Consider the following 18702-nt stretch of genomic DNA (forward strand, 5'->3'; position numbering starts at 1 on the left):
GGAGAGAGACAGAGCAGTTGTTCTGAGGAAAGAGACAATACCCACAAGGGCTTGGAAACAGAGAAACCTAAAGACTGGAAAGTTTAGTGAGACTCAAAAAGACAAGTCAAACTTTTCAGAAAATGAGGGCCTGAGAGGATAGAAAACATGGGAAGAAAAGAATAAACAACCTCACCTGACCACTGCGAGGGAGATACTGTGGGTCCACTGTGGCCAGAAAGAAGAGTAGAGCTGAAAAAAGGCAAACAAAACCATTAGAACTCGTACAGAGCTACAGCATTGTGACGACAGCGCTGCAGAAAAACTTTCTGGATTGAACGCCACATCAACTGAAGACTGAAAGATAAGAAAGAAGAAAATTTGCTACCACACTGACTCCAATTGAGACCCATCATTTAGGCTATGAGAATCTGCAATAAGAACCTTCGCCTTCAAGACATCACCATCATGTACCTCACCGCCCTGGCTGCTCTAATGGTCATCTTGGTGGCTTCGTATCAGGCACCCACCGATGCCATCGAAGTGTCCAGTCTCAAATCGAACCCCTCCAGCCCTCTCCCACCTCTCCCCATGCCTTTCCGCGTTCCCCTCGACCCACGCAAGGAGCTCCAGCTGGCCTGGAACATCAGCTACGCCAACCAGGAGATTTACATGGAGCTGAGGGTCGTCGACATCAAACACGGCGTGGTCCTGGGGATGTCTGACCGCGGGGAGCTGACCAACGCTGACCTGGTGGTGCTGTGGGACTCTGGAGCTAATAGCTACTTTGGGGTAAGCTGTAATTTTGAAAGTTATTGAATTTAAAAAGGGGAGTTAAATCTATAAAAAGCCCAGACTTGCCTCTAAAAAAGGTGTGAATATCAAGCAGGTTTCTACACAGGGTGTAAAATCGAATCATTTTACAGTCTTTCTCACTTGTCAGATTCATAAATGCACGGGGATTACATGAAAGTCCTTAAGGAGTGGAGGTTTCCCTCATCCGTCTGTGGCCCCCGAGGCATGAGATTGGTGTTTTTTGCACGAGGAGCCGGAGGACGGCTTGCTTCATGATCACATAGTCACAAAGGATGTTATCGGCCCCTGCTAATTGGAAATCACTCACACTGCACTAACAGCTGAAGTTCATTGGGGAATCATTAGCGCATATTAGCATATCAAAATTGAATCCTGTGCTGATTAAGATGTGTAAAATGCCTCATTTTCATTTTGCCACACACAATCTTTGAACAATTTTTTTTTCACCCCTGAAATGTCCTGATAACTTTTTCTGAAAAACAATTTATCTTGCTATAAAAAATCCAATTTACCTTTCTTTTCATTTGCATTTTGTCCATAGGTTTTATGTGGGAATATTAATGAGAAACAGTAAGCAGGGTGAATAGTAAATGCAGCTAAAAATGATCCAGTCCTTGGAAAAACCTGTTCTACTTTATCTGTGTCACGTTATTAATATAAGAAATGAAACTTACATATCACTCTCTTTCCTTGATTCCTGTGAATACCAGTAAATGAAAAAAATCTCATTTTACATTAACTGCAATACCAACTGAGAAATTGGCTAGCCTAGGGTAAAACAAAAAGAAAAAAAATGTTAATGAGTTAAAAAGTTATAAAAGTCCCAGTGCTCCATGGGGCCTGCAGATTTCTTCTTATTTTGACCAACTATTACCACTTTTTTTAATGTTCAACCATAACATCCAAAACTAAGATTACTGTTTGCCATTACTTGTTTTTGAGAATGAAATATTTGCTTCTCATCCATCTGTCATCAAGGTAGTGAATAATGGAGTGGAAAAATGTATTACTATTTTGTTAAAGGGGACATATCATACTCATTTTTAGTTTCATACTTGTATTTTGGGTTGCTACTAGAACATGTTTACATGTTTTAATGCTCAAAAAACATATTATTTTTTTTATATTGTCTGTCTGAATATATCTGTATTCAGCCTCTGTCTGAAACGCTCCGTTTTAGTGCCTGTCTCTTTAAGATCGCCTTCCGAAAAAGCCAAGTCTGCTCTGATTGGCTTGCGAGAAAAATACGGCTCACCTTTGCAAAGGTAGTTCTCAAGCCATAAGCGATATATTCTAATGAGCCTGTATGTGACATAGGAAGGGGAGACGAATCTGAATAGGTCCTTTTCACAGCAGCCATTTTGACATGGAATAGCAGGGTAAACACAGGTGATCAAATTAATTATGGTCCAGTTCTATTTAGCGTCACAGTCACAGCCAATCCAGTGAGCCAGCATGCACAATACCAGGGTCCTGGTACACCTAAATGGAACAGGGACATAATTAATGTTATTGATTACAACTGTGTTTACCCCGCAATGTCAAAATGACTGCTGAGAAAAGGTCCTATGGTTTGTTGAATCACATGTTCTCTGATCCAGGCAGCCCACAAAAAACTGACTGGGTTGTCTTATTTCAGTTTGTGGGTTAGTAGGCACTCCAGATGCCCAAATGTATATGCATAAGCACTGAAAAAGTGAGTTTTTCATGATATGTCGCCTTTAATGCCGATTGCTATCCATGGGATAAAAATGGGCATATTTTACTCCATTAAAATGTGAAGCTTTATTGACTTATTCAGCAGAGACAAAACCAGAAAAAAAGAAATCTCTGCTGTGAATCGCTGTTGTGATTAGATGTGAGGCCAGAGGGAGCATGCAGGACTCCAGAGGCCCCGCTCTATTGGGTGGCGCACATTGTAGTTTCAGGATGGGAGTGACACATACTTGTGTCTCATAAGTCCATGAGCAGTCTGTCCCACTATGCCAGCACATTTATTCCATATGTTTGCTATTACTAGAATAGCGATCAACAAATTAGACCTCTAGTTAGATTAAATAAACTACCTTTGAGGTAGACACCTTACAATATGATAAACAAGGAATTTGGATATATGGTTTGGTGTTAGTTTTGTGCATCTTGGTGCTTAATAATGAATTGTTATACAATTAAATGTAATGTAATTATATAGCACAAAGTGTTTTTACAAGCAAAAACTCTTCATTGTAGGTGATTAAGGGAGGAAAATTGGAAACAAAATCTGCATGGCATACATTTATATGAACAATAGCTTTGACCCCTGTATTCATTTCATTTCTTCCTTCTCACAAAGTCGGGCACATTTCAGATATGCTCTAGTTCGGAGACTCTTATAATCCCCTTTTAAATAAATTTATTCAAATCAGGCCCATGGAGATTTGAATTTTAAGACTGTCTCTCAACATATCATACCAGAGATATGAAAACAGAAGATTTTCTTTTTCCTTTTCTCTCGCTTTCTTTTCTTTGGTTCTTTGGTTACATGACTTGATGCACATTTATAGGTATATATGGTCGTTTTTAGTGATACCAATTGGGTCCCCATCAGGACCTAAATAAGGATATGGATATCTATTCATAATGAAGGTGATGGGGGTCTAAAGTTCAGCTGAAGTTAATACGAGACTTCAGCAGTCTGAAGTTCGACAGATCAAGTATCTTCCAAAGTTACAGTCATTTTAGTACAGCATTCCCTCTTTGTGTTACTATCCCTCCAAAATAAAACAAAAGAAAAATAACTTTTGCCATATTTATATCAGCCAGTTGTAAATGAAATCCGCACAGTACGACCACATTCTTAAGAAAAGATCTCCTAACTCCGCCTCTTCCTGCTATAGCTTAATCTGTCCAGCAAAAAGCTCAGAGACAGCTAGCAAGTCTTCCCTCGCTTATCAACACCTTGCGTAAATGCAAAGGCCTGAGGATTGGATTCCATTACCTAGATAATGTCTCCAGATACAGATCACCTGTTAACACCAGGTGTAAATGGGGCCAAATCACATCGGGAAAGGATCTCTTCAAGACCAGTATAACCAGGAGGAATGATTGGATTGACCAAAAACTGTTTCAGTGTATATCTTTGTACGTGAGTATAGTGTTACAAGACAGATTTGAAAAAATGTGAAACTATCCTTTAACCCAACATTTTTTATTACATTTAGGCAGACATTAAGGTCCATTAGAGATGCCTATAACCAAAACACCAACTTCATACATAAACTTTACCAATTTCAAGACTTAAAACTTCAGATTTTTTTTCAATTAAGATATAATAAATATAATAAATATATGACTCTGTCTCTCTCTCAGGCATCTGAAGAGGTCGTGGCTATAGTGCATTCTGTACACACACATGTAACACGCATAACACACGCTGTACTGTGTACTGCCCACATTTTTAGATTTATATATAATGTATTTATTTTCAAAATGGTTGGCTTCGGAGTCTTTTGCAGTTTGTGTAGAACGGTTACATAAGAGGGACAGAGAGGGAGACAGAAATACAGAGATCTTAGGTGCTATTCTGGACAGATATGAATGTGAGAAACATAACAGGAGCGGATAGACGGAGCTGCTGCAAAGCCTCCTGGCAGAGAAGTGGAATCTTGTACACCAGGGTTGGGAAGGTTTCACAAATACCAAACCGCCGCGGGTTTCACTGATGTCTTTGAAAAAAAAAAAAAATGTGTAGGTTTGTGTTAATCTTAAGATTAACAAACAATAGCAACATCCCCTCAAATGGAAAAAAAAGAGCTGTTTTCCTTAATTGTTACTCAGAGCCTATAACAGAAGATTAATCTACTTGAAAACATGACTGTATGTGATTTGCTCATATCAACGTCCTCTTAAATATGTTGTCATCTCTTTTGGTGTTTATTGTATTTACAGTTTTGATTTGTAAAGTTATGATATGCGTCTTCTTCTCCTTCAGGATGCGTGGAGCGACAGCGAGGGTCACGTTTCACTGGACAGCCAACAAGACTACGAGTTGCTGGAAGCCAAACACAAACCGGAGGGATTCTACCTGCTTTTCAAGAGACCGTTCAGTACCTGTGATCCCAGAGACTACCTCATAGAGGTGTGTAACGTCTGTGTACAGGTCAGAGAAGCAGTGGCTCTAGTGTGCACTTATTGGAGAAATTTGGTTTGGCCTCGTTCTCTCCTTTATATCCAGAATCTAAAAATTCTAACTACTAAAGGAGGTGCATCGTTGACATACTGTAGCTGTGACTTGCTCTGGTATCCTCATGTCAGGTTTGTTCATCTTTTATGAGCTGTGTAAACTGCCAGAGAAACCATAGCATTGTATCTGTTGATCCCTTACTTAAGTAACGTATGAAAAACATACTTATAACATAAAAAATGTGCTATTAATTTGCGATTAATTGTCCATGATTAATCACGATTAAATATTTTAATCAATTGACAGCCCTAACAATTACATTAAAATGCATTATAACAGTGATTATAATGCATTATAATTTTGTTTTAATTATAATACACTATGATCGTTGCAAAAAAAAATGTAATTAAAAATTAAATTTTAAATGATAAAATGCTTTATAATGTGTTATTGTATTAAAGCATTATATTATGGATATTCATGACTATAATTATACAGTGCTATAAGCAGATTATAATGCATTATAGACATGGGCGTCATGGAAATGGTTACCAGATTTTTTCCCCTCTACATTTATGACACCTTTCCATTCAACCGAAGCGCATGTAGAGGGCGAGCATATTTGAGCCGAAATAACGCCTGTCAATCATGAACTGACTGAACTTGACAGCGAACAGGTGGCGAGAAGATAACATGTCAGGAAGGCGGGAAAGATGGCGTCTGAGTGCACACGTGTGTAACCCAACGACACAGTGTATTTGCACTGTACAGTACGTGTTGGTTTATGAATGTGTACATGTGTGTGTGTGGGAGGGTGTGTGTGTGTGTGTGTGCGGTTTGTGACATTTTCATTGCCGTCTTTAATGCATATACAAAAGACTGATTATCATGGAGAGCTCACGGCTTCAGGTGTGTACATAAAACCCTCATAGTCGGACTGATCGGCACAATTTCCACTGAAACATTCATCATAATGATAAGGGTTTCCATGGCGCCGCATCAGACCTCTAAGTTGCAGACACAAAACCAATGGTCATCACCATGACAACATAATGAAAAGTTCTGTTTGCCATACGAGAATATTAATGTAAAAAAACACATCCCTTGCCGTTCTGCTTTGTATAGCCACCAAACATGCTTTCTTTTCTGATTTTTTTGTTTTGTGAATTGGTCAGGAGGGAACCGTGCACATCATCTATGGACTTTTGGATGAACCACTTGCCTCGCTGGAGCAGCTGAACCTTTCCCGGATCCACACGGGACTTCAGAGGGTGCTGATGCTTCGCCCCGACACGCCGCCGACCACCCTGCCTCCGGACGTGAACACGCTGGACGTCGTGGCGCCAAACGTCGTCATCCCGAATCAAGAGACCACCTACTGGTGCTTCATACAGAAGCTGCCTGAAAACATGCCCAAGAACCACATTGTTATGGTAGCCTATAAATGCCTCTAAAAATGGAAACACTTCACATAGAGTTTACACACAGCAGAGTGGGTGTTTGTAGATGGAGATCGTGCACAGGCGGCTATTATTATTGCTCCTTGTTTACCAGCTGGGCCTAACAAAACAAGAGAGGCATTTTCATGGTTAGAGAGAAATCTAAAAAACACATCACCTCACATCCTTATTCTTTCCTCTCAGGATTCCGTATAAAAATGAGGATAAGTTATGGAAGCTCATTGCACCGCATGTTGCACATAATTCATTTCAAAGATGTTTTTATTGACATACCCATCTGAGGTAGCAGTATCGCCGAAGCTTTTAGCAGAAAAAACACATAAAAAACCCCCACAATTCTCACTTTTTCCCTTCTTTTTCTCCGTCTTTCTCTCTCTGTGTTCCTGTCAGTATGAGTCAGTGGTAACTCCAGGTAACGAGGCCATCGTGCATCACATGGAGGTGTTCGAATGTTCCCCGGACATCCGCGACGTTCCAGAGTACAGCGGCTCCTGCGATGACAAGATGAAGCCGGGCAAGCTCAACTTCTGCCGCCATGTGCTCGCTGCATGGGCCATGGGTGCTGAGGTATGATGGGAAACAGACACCCCCCCCCACACACACACACACACATCCTCTTACTTCTGTCCTTATGTGCACCTTCCACTGACTATATTGACTCCCTGTTCCCTAAACCAAAACTAAAAGAGAAACAGTGCTACAAACCAATCCTCACCACTTACCTGAATATAATTATTAAGATTCAAATAAACCCTAAAACTGACCCTTGAAGATGCAACAATCAACTCACACAAACACCATCAGATACAGCAGAATAAACATATATATATTGACAAGTTTTTTAATACATAACAGGTGTCTAATTGAAAAAGAGTTGGAGCGAAGCTTGATTTCGGTCCTTTCCTCGTACCTATTATGAGAGATAAACAAAAACTCCTACGTGAGTAATATCCAAGCCTCGAACTGCGAGCAGAAAACCTTGTAAAGACGAACCCACACGCAGCACAAGTCTATTAAGAGCTCGGAGACAGTCTGTATGTGGGAAGCACACAAATATTCACAAACTCCTTTTCATGGACACAAACACGAATGAAAGACACATATTTGTGTACATTGGTACCTTAGAAAGAGGTATGAGGCAGGCAGTAAAGGTTTCATCGTGGCTGATGTTCCATTCAACCAACTAACCCGTCATCTAGCAAGTTGACCACCTGATTAACAAGCAGCACCGTCGCTGCCACTGAGGACAGGGAGGTGTCCATGCTTGTTTTTCTGTAAATTTGGGGGAAACTTGCATTCTATAGTTTAAAAAATACACAAGGTGAGTATTTTACAGGCTGATTTTTGTATTCTTAGACTAATATATATCTAAAGTTGAACTACTTTATTTATTTTATATTAAAATATATTATATTAAAATATATTATAATATAATATAATATATATATATATATATATATTTATTATTATATCAGAGATTTCCCTCTGGAGTTGGTGGAGACCAAACCAAATTTAAAAGGAGAGGGAATAGTGGACTTACAGTCATCAGGTGGCCAGAAAGCATAGACCGTATATAAGAAGTGGACGTAGTCACCGTGACGTCACCCATTGGTTTGTGGACTGCCGTTACGAAGCCTCAAGTTCGGCATTTTGTCCGTCGCCATCTTGTTTTTTGGGAACCAGAAGTGACACGAGAGGGTGGCGCTAAGTACAACTGAACTCTGAATAAAAAATTTTTAGGCGTCCAAAAGGTTATAATTAACTTTCATGAACTAAAAACACTGTGAAAGGTTGTAAGACGAAAACACGAACAACTCCCAGACCGGACAACTCCGTGGTAGCGACCTGTCAATCAAAAGCTAGTCACGCCCTAAGGCATCCCCTGCTTTATGGTCTAAGTGACTCTAAATGGGACCATCATTTACTAAATGAACATCATGCTGTATTGAAGAAGACTTGAAACTAGTGATTGAGACCATAAACTCATGTTTACAATGTTTACTGAGGTAATAAATCAAGTGAGAAGTAGGATCATTTCCTCATAGACTTCTATACAATCAGATTTCTTTTTGCAACCAGAGGAGTCGCCCCCTGCTGGCTGTTAGAAAGAATGCAAGTTTAAGGCACTTCAGCATTGGCTTCAACTCTCAGACCCTGGAGTTGCCCGCTGCCAGAAACACGACTCCAAATGAATGGTAATGTTAGTCCTCATGTGTCCAACATTGTTATAAGATGATATGTCGATGTTGTGGCCAACAACAATGTCTAACATCCTGGCTGCAGCCCTGACAGCCAGCTAAAAAGGTGGCAAAAAAAACAACTGATTGTTGAGTCCATCAGTTGAATTCAACTAATGGAAATCACGGTAACCACTGGAGATCAACTTTTATCTTCATTTCTTGGGGGTAAACAAACACATTGCACTTCGTCTTTGAGACAGAGCTCCCAACTGAAATAGTCAGCGCAGGAGAAATGCACCTGTTTTCCTCATCCAGCTATTCAGTCAGTCACCTATCAGGCATTAAATCACCCCACTTACATACCACGGCTAAAAACCAGCCGGCTGACCGAGCGAGCGAGAAAGCAGCCGGCTGGTCACATAAAGCAAAGAGGACAGGGAACGGCGAGCCTGTCACCATATTTCTCTGCTCCGCTCCCCGCTGTATCACAGCCAGCCTGGCCCCTCTCTGATTGGATTATCTGCCAGCCAAACAAAAACAAGCAGGATGCCTTCTGTGGGCTGTGAGCTGTGAAGACAAGATTAGGTGGGAAATATTCAGGCCTCTTTCATCACCTCTTAATAGTGTTGTTTCATTCTCCCCGGCAGCCGCATCAGAAGGGAAACGTGGCCTTGCAAAAAACACGCAAAACAAGAGAGAAAGAGTGGGGGGGGGGAGTTTGAAAGAAGAGAGAAACAATAATGTTCAACACTGTCAGAAAGCGTAGAGAGAAGACAGCGCCAGAGAAAAAGAGATGCGTGTGTGTAGCAGAGAGAGCGAGTCTCTGAGGATTTTTTCTGTTATGACATAAAACAAGATTAAATGAAACAATTCTCTCTTCCGTTATGTGTATCAGCAGAAGAAGGTGGTCTGAAATAGGTGACTGATGATGAAGATTAAATCAAGCTTCCTTAATAAAAGCGTGGAGGTTTGACACACAGCAGTGATTCGAAAATTAATTTTTGCCACCAAAAGAGAGAACTGTTCAGAATCCAAGGAGCAAAAGAGGATCTCAGAGTATGCATCCATATGAGAATACAACCTTTCTGTGTATAAAATAATCAATAAACATTGCTTGAGCCAGCTCGTAAATCCCCAAAAGACCTCAAAGTCATTCGAGGGTTCTCAACAGGGAACATATTTGATGAAACGACTGAACTGATTTTGTGCTCATGACCCGTTTTCTGTGTCATAATCAGTTTTAAATCTCCTTTTCTGTTTTACAATCTGTTCCTGTTACAATTTTAGATTCAGTGGGTGGCTGGGAGTCTGTGAGTAGGCAGGCCTTTATTTTTAGAGGCCATCATCAAACATTGTAGAGAACCACACACACACTGGTGGAGCTACAGTAGAGAGACAATCTCTTATCTCTGCAGTGTGGGCAAGAAGATGAATAAGACTGACATAATTGTGATTCCTTAGATGTGCCACTTTGACGGAATCACATTGTAAAGACGACTGGTTTGAGATAGATTGGGAAATTGAATTTTGACATGAAAATGTTCTAATCTGGAAGTTTGAGAAACACCTGTCAAGACTCCAGAGAGGCCAGACGTATGGAGTTCAACATTTAATTGGCACACGTTTGCACAGGAATATACATCTGGTCGACTTCTTTTTGTCATCCTCTAACAATATTACGTTGAACGCGAAGAGCAAGGATGCTGTTTTCTCAGCTCCGTCCTCAAATATTGAGACATTTAAATGTGTTTTTGTTGTGTTGGGGACATAAGCACATTAAAGCAGCAGTGGGTAGAATTGGAGCAAATATGATTAAAAAAAGTTAGTTTTTATAAAACGATCACTATATCCTGACAGTAGTGCATGAGACAGTTAATCTGAAAAAAAACATGTGCCTCTGTGTCCTCCGGTGCTCCTAATGGCATCTGCAATATTTCACAGACCGGAGGAAAACAACCAATCAGAGCCGAGCTGGAGCCTTGCCGTCTCTGAGCAGCTGTCAATCACTCACGAACTCCGATCAAACGGTGAAACTAGGCAGCGCTGATTAAATATGAATCAATATTCTGTTACTGTAATGCCTATATCTCGCCTCAAATGTTATCAGAAACATCTTGTAGTGTACTGTTTAGCTGTAAAATTAGAAAGTTTGTGACCCGGCAGCCATGTTGAGATAAATTGAGGAAATACCATGCACCGCCCAGCCGGAGCAAACGTTTTCATTTTACAGCTAAACAGCACACTACAAGATGTTTCTGAAAACATTTGAGGAGAGAAATAGACATTGCAGTGACAGAATATTGATTAATATTTGATCAGCGCTGCCTAGTTTGACCGTTTGATCGGAGTTCCCGAGTGATTTACAGCTGCCTCCGTTGACTGAACAGTCAATAGGAACGCTCTCTCTCTCTGAAATGACCTGTGATTGACCAAAGTCTGCCGTCAAAGGGTAGAGTTTTTAAAGCCTGAAAACAGAGCCATGAGGAGGTGCAGAAGTCTAGTTTTTCTCTCAGAACACTTGAATTACAATATGCTGAAAGGTTATTATTGAATTCTTGCCCAATGATGCCAAAAACATTCTGCCTACTGCAGGTTTAAAGTCCCAGCGTGAGATAATAGTTTGGTTCCTTTAACTAAAGACACCGTCAGTCTCCACAAGCGTCTTCCTCCAGTCTTCTATAATACAATGCCAAACAGAATACAACAACAATTCACACGTTATTGTGAAGATATAAAATGTACAGTACTATATTTGTGAAACATAGGAATAAATTACTTCTGCAGGCAGCGATGAACGGACACTGGTCGACTCGGCCAGGCACAATGAAACAGGAAATCTGCTGAGTGCAACGACCCCTACAAGAGTCTGCGACAAACGGTTCATGAGTTATGTAAGAGGGTGGCACTATAGTGTAGGGGGCCGGGCTATGAATCTATATTGGCATGAAAATATCCTAAGGCCTGGACCCTTATCATGCTTTTGAGCAATTTGGAGCAGATTGGAAAAAGTACGCTGAGGTTACAACAACTTCCTGTTTTATAGTTAAAGGCGCTTTTTGGTCGCACCGCCACGGCAACAATGTTGCATGAAAACACAATCGTTTGATACACTTTCATCGCAAAGGTCTTTATATTGTACTGACCAAATTTGAAGTCGACGAAGAAGTTAGTTAAGGGCCTTGAAAATGGCCGACTTCCTGTTGGGTTTACGGTATACCTCCGAGAGACTTCTTCTTCACATGCTACATATACCCATCAAATGTCATAGATCTAGGTGAAACACACCGCAGTGGCTACTAAATAGGGGGTGCTAGTGAGCCATTTTGTCACACCCAAGGCCAAAACCCATATGACATGTAAGTAAAAATGCATCTGTATTTTGACTTTTTGCACGTCAGGAACAAAAACCTTTTTACTCAACAGCTCATCTGTACTCTATGTGAAGAACAGTCTTTGCTATGACTTCAAAGCAGCTGTGCATAAATGGGAGGAATAATGAATTTTGTGTTTGCTTGCAGGCTTTCTACTATCCTCCCGATGCAGGGCTGCCTATGGGCGGACCAGGATCCTCCAGGTTCCTTCGCCTGGAGGTCCATTACCACAACCCTCTCCTTATATCTGGTACATACAGCACACATGTAAAAACACTTGAACCCGAGCACATGCTGTAACACATGCACTCTTGTCTTTTCCTTTCTCTTTCACACGAACAGCATGGATTCTCTGTATCTCTTCGGAATGAGAGCTGGGCTTATCTCCAACAGAGCGAGTCATTTAAAATTGTCCAGATATACCTTTTGATCTCGCCGGTATGCGAGTCGCCACAGACTGTGCCTTCCTTATCTCGATCTGGCCTTACAATACGCATAATATCCTACACAACCATCTTCTGATTCTCTACACTTCTTTCTTGCTTTAGAGTTGTTTTTCTGTTACGATTGTGTGCATCATCTCATCTCTTCATGCAGTTCAGCAGAGATAGAGCAAAGGCTTTTGCATCAAACTGACACTAATAATCAAGCCAGAATAACAGCAAACACCAGTTTGATCCTGATTAGCAATTTATGCCTTGAGGGTTGACAGTGAAAAAAATAATTCTGGTTGGTATTTTAATGTGATATACTAGTAAACTGGCTGTCTGTTACATGTTTTAATCTTCCATAATATTCTTCACGCAGGCCGTCGTGACTCATCGGGGATACGGTTGCATTACACCCCGAGTCTGAGGCGTTACGATGCAGGGATCATAGAGCTTGGCCTCGTTTATACTCCCATCATGGCTATCCCACCCAAACAAACCACCTTCTACCTCAACGGATATTGCACCTCCAAGTGTACCCACACTGTATGTATACAGTGAATATTTCAGCTGGCGTGCTACATATTTCTTCACTGTTTTTGTCCCTAAAGCACAAAAATCTTGGTTGGAGCTTGACCTTCAAAAGTCTCTGTCTGTGTCTGTCCATCTTAGGCTTTTCCTCCAGGAGGAATCTATATATTTGCGTCCCAGCTGCACACCCACCTGGCGGGCCGTGGGGTGAGGACGGTTTTGGTTAGGGGAGGCAAAGAGCTGGAGGTGGTGCAGGAGGACCAGCACTTCAGCACACACTACCAGGTGAGCAACAGCAGGGCTCAGTTTACCCAGAGGATGATTTGTGGGGATATGAGGAGTTTAAAATGATTTATGTATAAGTGAAAATAACTGTAAAACCTTGCTGTTTTAGGGAAATACTTTAAAGAAAGAATTAAATTATAGTAGTAGTTTTAGTAGTACAGGAGTAAATAGACATAGCTGGCCAATCGCTGATGACCTGAGCTTTTACCTGAGTTCTTGTGCAATTTGCCGGTATTGTACATGCAAGGGATAATGTACAGCAAGCTGTACAATGTACTAGCTGTGCATTACCCTCCTTATTACGTGGCTACTTACTGAAGAAATCAATAATTTGACGCAAAAACGGTCCGCCAGAGTCCGACATCAGAGCTGCGCCCATAGCAACGGTCTGTTATACATAGCAACGGTCTTTTATACATAGCAATAGTCTTTTATACATAGCAACGGTCTTTTATACATAGAAACGGTCTGTTATACATAGCAATGGTCTTTTATACATAGTAACAGTCTTTTATACATAGCAACGGTCTGTTATACATAGCAACGGTCTTTTATACATAGCAAAGGTCTGATATACATAGCACGTAGAACGCCATGATTGACCAAACAAAATTGAATATTCAACAAAGCTGTGCAATAAAAAGTTATAACCCTTCTATGATCAGTCACAAACTATATCAGTCTTGACATGACATTTAGGCCTCATAAGGTGTAGCACACACTATAATCTCCATCCATAGGACAGCAGAATAATAAGATCAACTCGACATCCAAACTGACAAACAACAACGTTAACATTGTTCAGAAACAACAAACGACATCTGTTGCGTTTATTTTTATGCACAACATCCTGGGGCAGGTACACACACACACACACACTCACGCACGCACGCACACACACACACGCACACAGGGCATAGAAGGACATCTGCTAGACTGCCTGATAAAATCTACAGCTGCTGTTGATGTCAGACTAATCTGAGCGTACCTGTGTGGCGGCGTCGTTTCAAATCCTGCAGCCTCATTATGAGGCATATGAAGACTTTATCAAAGCATTCGCAGCAATGCTAATAGACCTTTTCACACACGCAGCTAATAACTATGAAAGCTGCCTCCGAGGAAATCATCAAAAGCAACCAGTGTTTTTATCTTGCTGCGTTTGGAATACATCACAAAGTGCCCAATTATGCCTCAACTTAAGCTGCTAGAGGGAAATGCATTGTGAAAGAAATACGTCCAAATCCACTGTTCTATTCACTCAAGATCATTGTCAGTGAAACCATCATTCTAGTCACATCACAGATTACAGACTTATTTCTAGGTTTAGTGTTTGGAATCCCCAAAATGAATGTTTTCTCTTTAATGCTACTGTTTTTTGTCTTCTTTCTTATAGACGATCCGAGTTCTAAGGAAAATGGCGAATGTTTTACCTGTAAGTATAAAGTTATACGCCTGCATTTGACAAAAGTGACTTTCAGTTTTCCACTGTACAGATTTTACATTCAGACAATAATTTTACTATTCTGCAAGCTCAGCCTTCTACTTCTGAATGGTAGCGCCTCAGATGTATTTTTTTCCTCCCGTTGCATTTAAAGTATTGAATTAGAATACCTCGCATGCTGTATAAGGTGCTTAAATGGAGTAGAAACAGGGACATAGGAAATCGGTGCTGAAGTTCTCAGGAGACAAACGAGACAGAACCGCAGCAGCTGAGCTCCTCAAAGCAAAAAAACACGAATTGTCTGTCAGTAACCTTAAATCATCTCTTTGCTAAACATAAAATATGGTGAACTGCTGGTGTTGTTTGTGCTCCTGGTCCTGCAGGGCGACGTCCTCGTAACAAAGTGTACTTATAACACAGAAGACAGGAGCAAGCCTACAGTGGTGAGCAGCACACTACGTTCACCTTTGAGCACTGCCAACAGCAACAGAAGAATCTCGAGTATTGCCTTCTTTAATCTCTCTCCTTCATATTTCCTTCATTCTCGTAATCCTTCTATTTCTCCCCCTCCTACATGTGGTCTTTGTGCTACGTATCGACACCTTCCTCCAAATCTCTTTGTGTCCTCAGGGAGGTTTTGGCATCATGGAGGAAATGTGTGTAAACTACGTTCACTACTACCCTCGAACTAAGCTGGAGCTCTGCAAGAGCCACGTCGACCCAGAGTACCTGCAGAAATACTTCAGCTTCATTAACAGGTAGCACACGCACAAAACCATCTCTGTCTCTCTCCCCGGAATCATTTCCTTGTTCCCCTTGTCCTTCATTCTTTTCCCATTTTGCATCTTCCTCTCCATCTCCTGTGTGACTAAGCAATTTTTCAGCATGCCCCCCTTTCCTCCCCATCTGTCCTTCACTCCCGGGAACTTCTTTTAATCTCCAAAACCAGATGCTTTGTCCTTTAAAGTGAAACTGTGTTCCCCCCTCCTCCTAATGCCAATTCCAACTGCTTTTTTTCCCTTTTTCTTCAATCTCTTCCTCCTTTTTCTCAATCTCGCTCTGCCTCCCTCTTTTATCGACTTTCCTTCAACCTCTCTCGCTCCTCCTCCCTCCATCCCTCCAGGTTCCACGGAAACGACCGGTGTGTGTGCGGCGAGGTCGGTGTGACGGAGCAGTATTCTCAACTACAGTGGGACGAGTTCACCGGAGAAGTGCTGGACTCCCTCTACAACACAGCCCCCATCTCCATGCACTGCAACCAGTCCAGTGCACGCCTCTTTCCTGTAAGTCCCCAGTCACACACAAACACACACACACACGCACACACACACACACACACACACACACACTACAATTGCCTGCCAAACCACCAATTAAACCAGTTCAAAGGGAGACATCAGTTGGACAGAATAGACAGATCGGCTGAACGGACAGCTTGTTAACTTGTAATATAAACACACACACACCCACACACCCACACGCACGCTGTTTGGATCAGAGCACATAAATCAATTACAGTTCAAAAATGTGTAGACACCTTGATCAAATATTTTTGTCAGTAAAAAAAACTTCTTCCTTGATGTGTGACATCAAGTCAAAACCACGACATGTACAGAGGAACAGATTCCAGTGTTTGGGTGAAAACATCGAGCATAACTTAAAGAGGTGTACTAAGTAACATACAGTAAGCTGATCTCAGCACATAAAGGAAGCATACTGCTTGATCTCTACATACAGATGCTGTCAAGAGTATTCATTGTAATGCATTTATTTCATTAACTTAAACTACAAAACTGGAATGCGTTCATACACTGTATATAAGAAGTGGATGTAGTCACCATGATGTCACCCATTGGTCTGTGGACTGCCGTTTTGAAGCCTCGAGTTCGGTATTTTCACCATCTTGTTTTTTTGGAACTAGAAGTGACACGAGAGGGTGGAGCTAAGTACAACTGAACGCTGAATAAAACATTTTTAGGTGATCAAAATGGTTATAATTAACTTTCATGAACTGAAAAGACACTGTGAACGGGTTAAAGTTGTAAGACGAAAACACGGACAACCCCCAGACTGGACAACGCCATGGTAGCAACCTGTCAATCACAATGTAGCCACGCCCTAAAGCATACCCTGTAATAAATCAAGTGAGAAGTAGGGTCATATTCTCATAGACTTCTATACAATCCGACTTCTTTTTGCAACCAGAGGACTCGTCTGTTGTGATTGGTCAACCCGAACCAAACTTTTCGGACTCCGCTCCAGCTCCGCTCTAACTAGCTTTGTTTGAGGCCGTGACAAACTAGCCACTAGGCAGGTATTATGCAAATATGTTACTTGGTGACATCACCACATTACAGAAGAAAGGCGGGACTTCAAGCAAGGCGTTTCAGGAGCAGTGTTTCTGCGGGGGAGAGTAACTCCCTTTGGCGTGGACTTTGGGCTTTGCAGACCTTTTACATTCACTAAACACTTATATAACACACTAAAGGAAAGGGAAAAAGCACAAAAGGTCCAAATACGTCCTCTTTAACAACAATGGTAAGAGGCAACATCTCATGAGAACAAAGTGAAAGCCTCAGCCTCACACTCTCCTGGTGCAGACAAGTGACTGGCATTTTACCCTCTCAACCTCTCTGAACTGCAACCCACCGTCTGCTCAGACGTACGCAACATACAGTGAGCTGGACAGGTAAAAAGCTTTCAAAGAATAATCAATAACATACAAAGAAATCATTTTATATTTCATAGTTATTGCCGACATTTAAATTTAGCTATAGACAAAAGAAGAACAAGTTTTACCCTTGCTGCCATCACTTGACAGTGTCCAGTCACCCACTGCTTAGAGGACCTAATGATAATGATAATGATGCACACCTGTTTTCACTTTCCCTGTATGAGGAGATGATCAGCAACAGTATCACAAGCAGAAAGAAATTGACAGATGAAGTGGCAAAAAACACTAATAATTTCACACAAAAACACTGCTGATGTTGGGGAACTGGACCTTGTGAAAAGAGTGGGAAGCCGCCTTTTCACAGTCCTAAAAGCTATGTGCCATAAAATAAAAAATACACTCCAGACCACAAGGAAACGGCCTCGAGTGTATTTTTTGACGACAGGTTCGATATATTGTACAGTAACGACTGTGCAAGTTATCTAATAAAACCTGTCGTCTAAATATCAAGGATACTACCCATTTTTTTTTGCCAAGCAACCCATGAAAAAATGTCGCCAACATCATAAATGTGTTTCTCCAGGGAGAGTGGGACAAACAGCCTGTACCGGTGGTTACCTCCATGCTTGAAAAACCTCGCTACCCTTGTGAGGGAGGAGCACATCCCACCAGCCAACCCCTCACACCCCCGGTCTGAGCGAAGGGGGCATCGTGGCATGCTTCAGCCCGGCGAGAGGGCACTTAACCTGGGGAAAGTTAAAGAAGCTCCCGTGAATTGCAGAATTTACCGTTGTTTTATCTGTGTTTGGGGATAGATGACATCCTCTATTGGGGTTTCTGTCATTCGCTGTAATTATATAGCCACTGTCTGTGATGGTAATCCTACTCATATGTCATGTTTCAAAGCACTGGACATGTGAATTGGGATTGGCATGTCACAAACTAAAAAAAAAAGTGCGAATGACTAATTGGTGCTGGCGACAAAAGTGATTACTTTAAAAATAAATGAATAATATTTACTACTCCTTCACATAAAATAAAGAAATAAAATGACTTTAATTTTCATTCATAATTTTTTATAGTTTACCACTGTAATATTTACTCTCTTTTGCTACATGCCGCTTTGTGTCCTTGCATTATTTTTGTGTGTTAAATAATAAATGTCACAAAAATGTCTGCAGTTAAAAAGGAATTTATTGATACACAAATTGTTTCGGACAGATTAAATGAGTGTGGTTTAACTTTAAGTTTACAATGTTACTCATAATTATTTGAACTGGTCAAACAATTAAAGTGTAACTCAATCTAGACCCTATTTTCCCATGCTTTTCAGTCGTGACTAATGGGGACAAATGTTTTTGAAACTGGTCCAGTA

At 41.1% G+C, this 18702-nt stretch overlaps 1 protein-coding gene and 1 long non-coding RNA gene across 2 annotated transcripts; one reads left to right on the forward strand and one right to left on the reverse strand.

Moving 5' to 3' along the window:
* The first annotated feature begins 241 nt into the window (after positions 1-241).
* Positions 242-18051, forward strand: dbh (dopamine beta-hydroxylase (dopamine beta-monooxygenase)). The gene is made up of 12 exons (XM_074617240.1): positions 242-771; positions 4766-4912; positions 6133-6390; positions 6808-6984; positions 12116-12218; positions 12776-12942; positions 13069-13212; positions 14606-14644; positions 15037-15096; positions 15284-15411; positions 15777-15936; positions 17911-18051. Exons 1-12 carry the CDS (start codon positions 403-405, stop codon positions 18022-18024), a joined length of 1866 nt encoding a protein of 621 aa, XP_074473341.1. The 5' UTR covers positions 242-402; the 3' UTR covers positions 18025-18051.
* LOC141757069 (uncharacterized) lies at positions 6194-7765 on the reverse strand. The gene is made up of 3 exons (XR_012591581.1): positions 7538-7765; positions 6761-6979; positions 6194-6358 (listed from the first exon to the last, which is right to left on the reverse strand). It is a non-coding gene; the product is annotated as an uncharacterized LOC141757069 (long non-coding RNA).
* Positions 18052-18702: the final 651 nt, after the last annotated feature.

Source organism: Sebastes fasciatus, chromosome 19 (genome assembly GCF_043250625.1).
Source record: "Sebastes fasciatus isolate fSebFas1 chromosome 19, fSebFas1.pri, whole genome shotgun sequence".
In the NCBI taxonomy this organism is placed as follows: Eukaryota; Metazoa; Chordata; class Actinopteri; order Perciformes; family Sebastidae; genus Sebastes; species Sebastes fasciatus.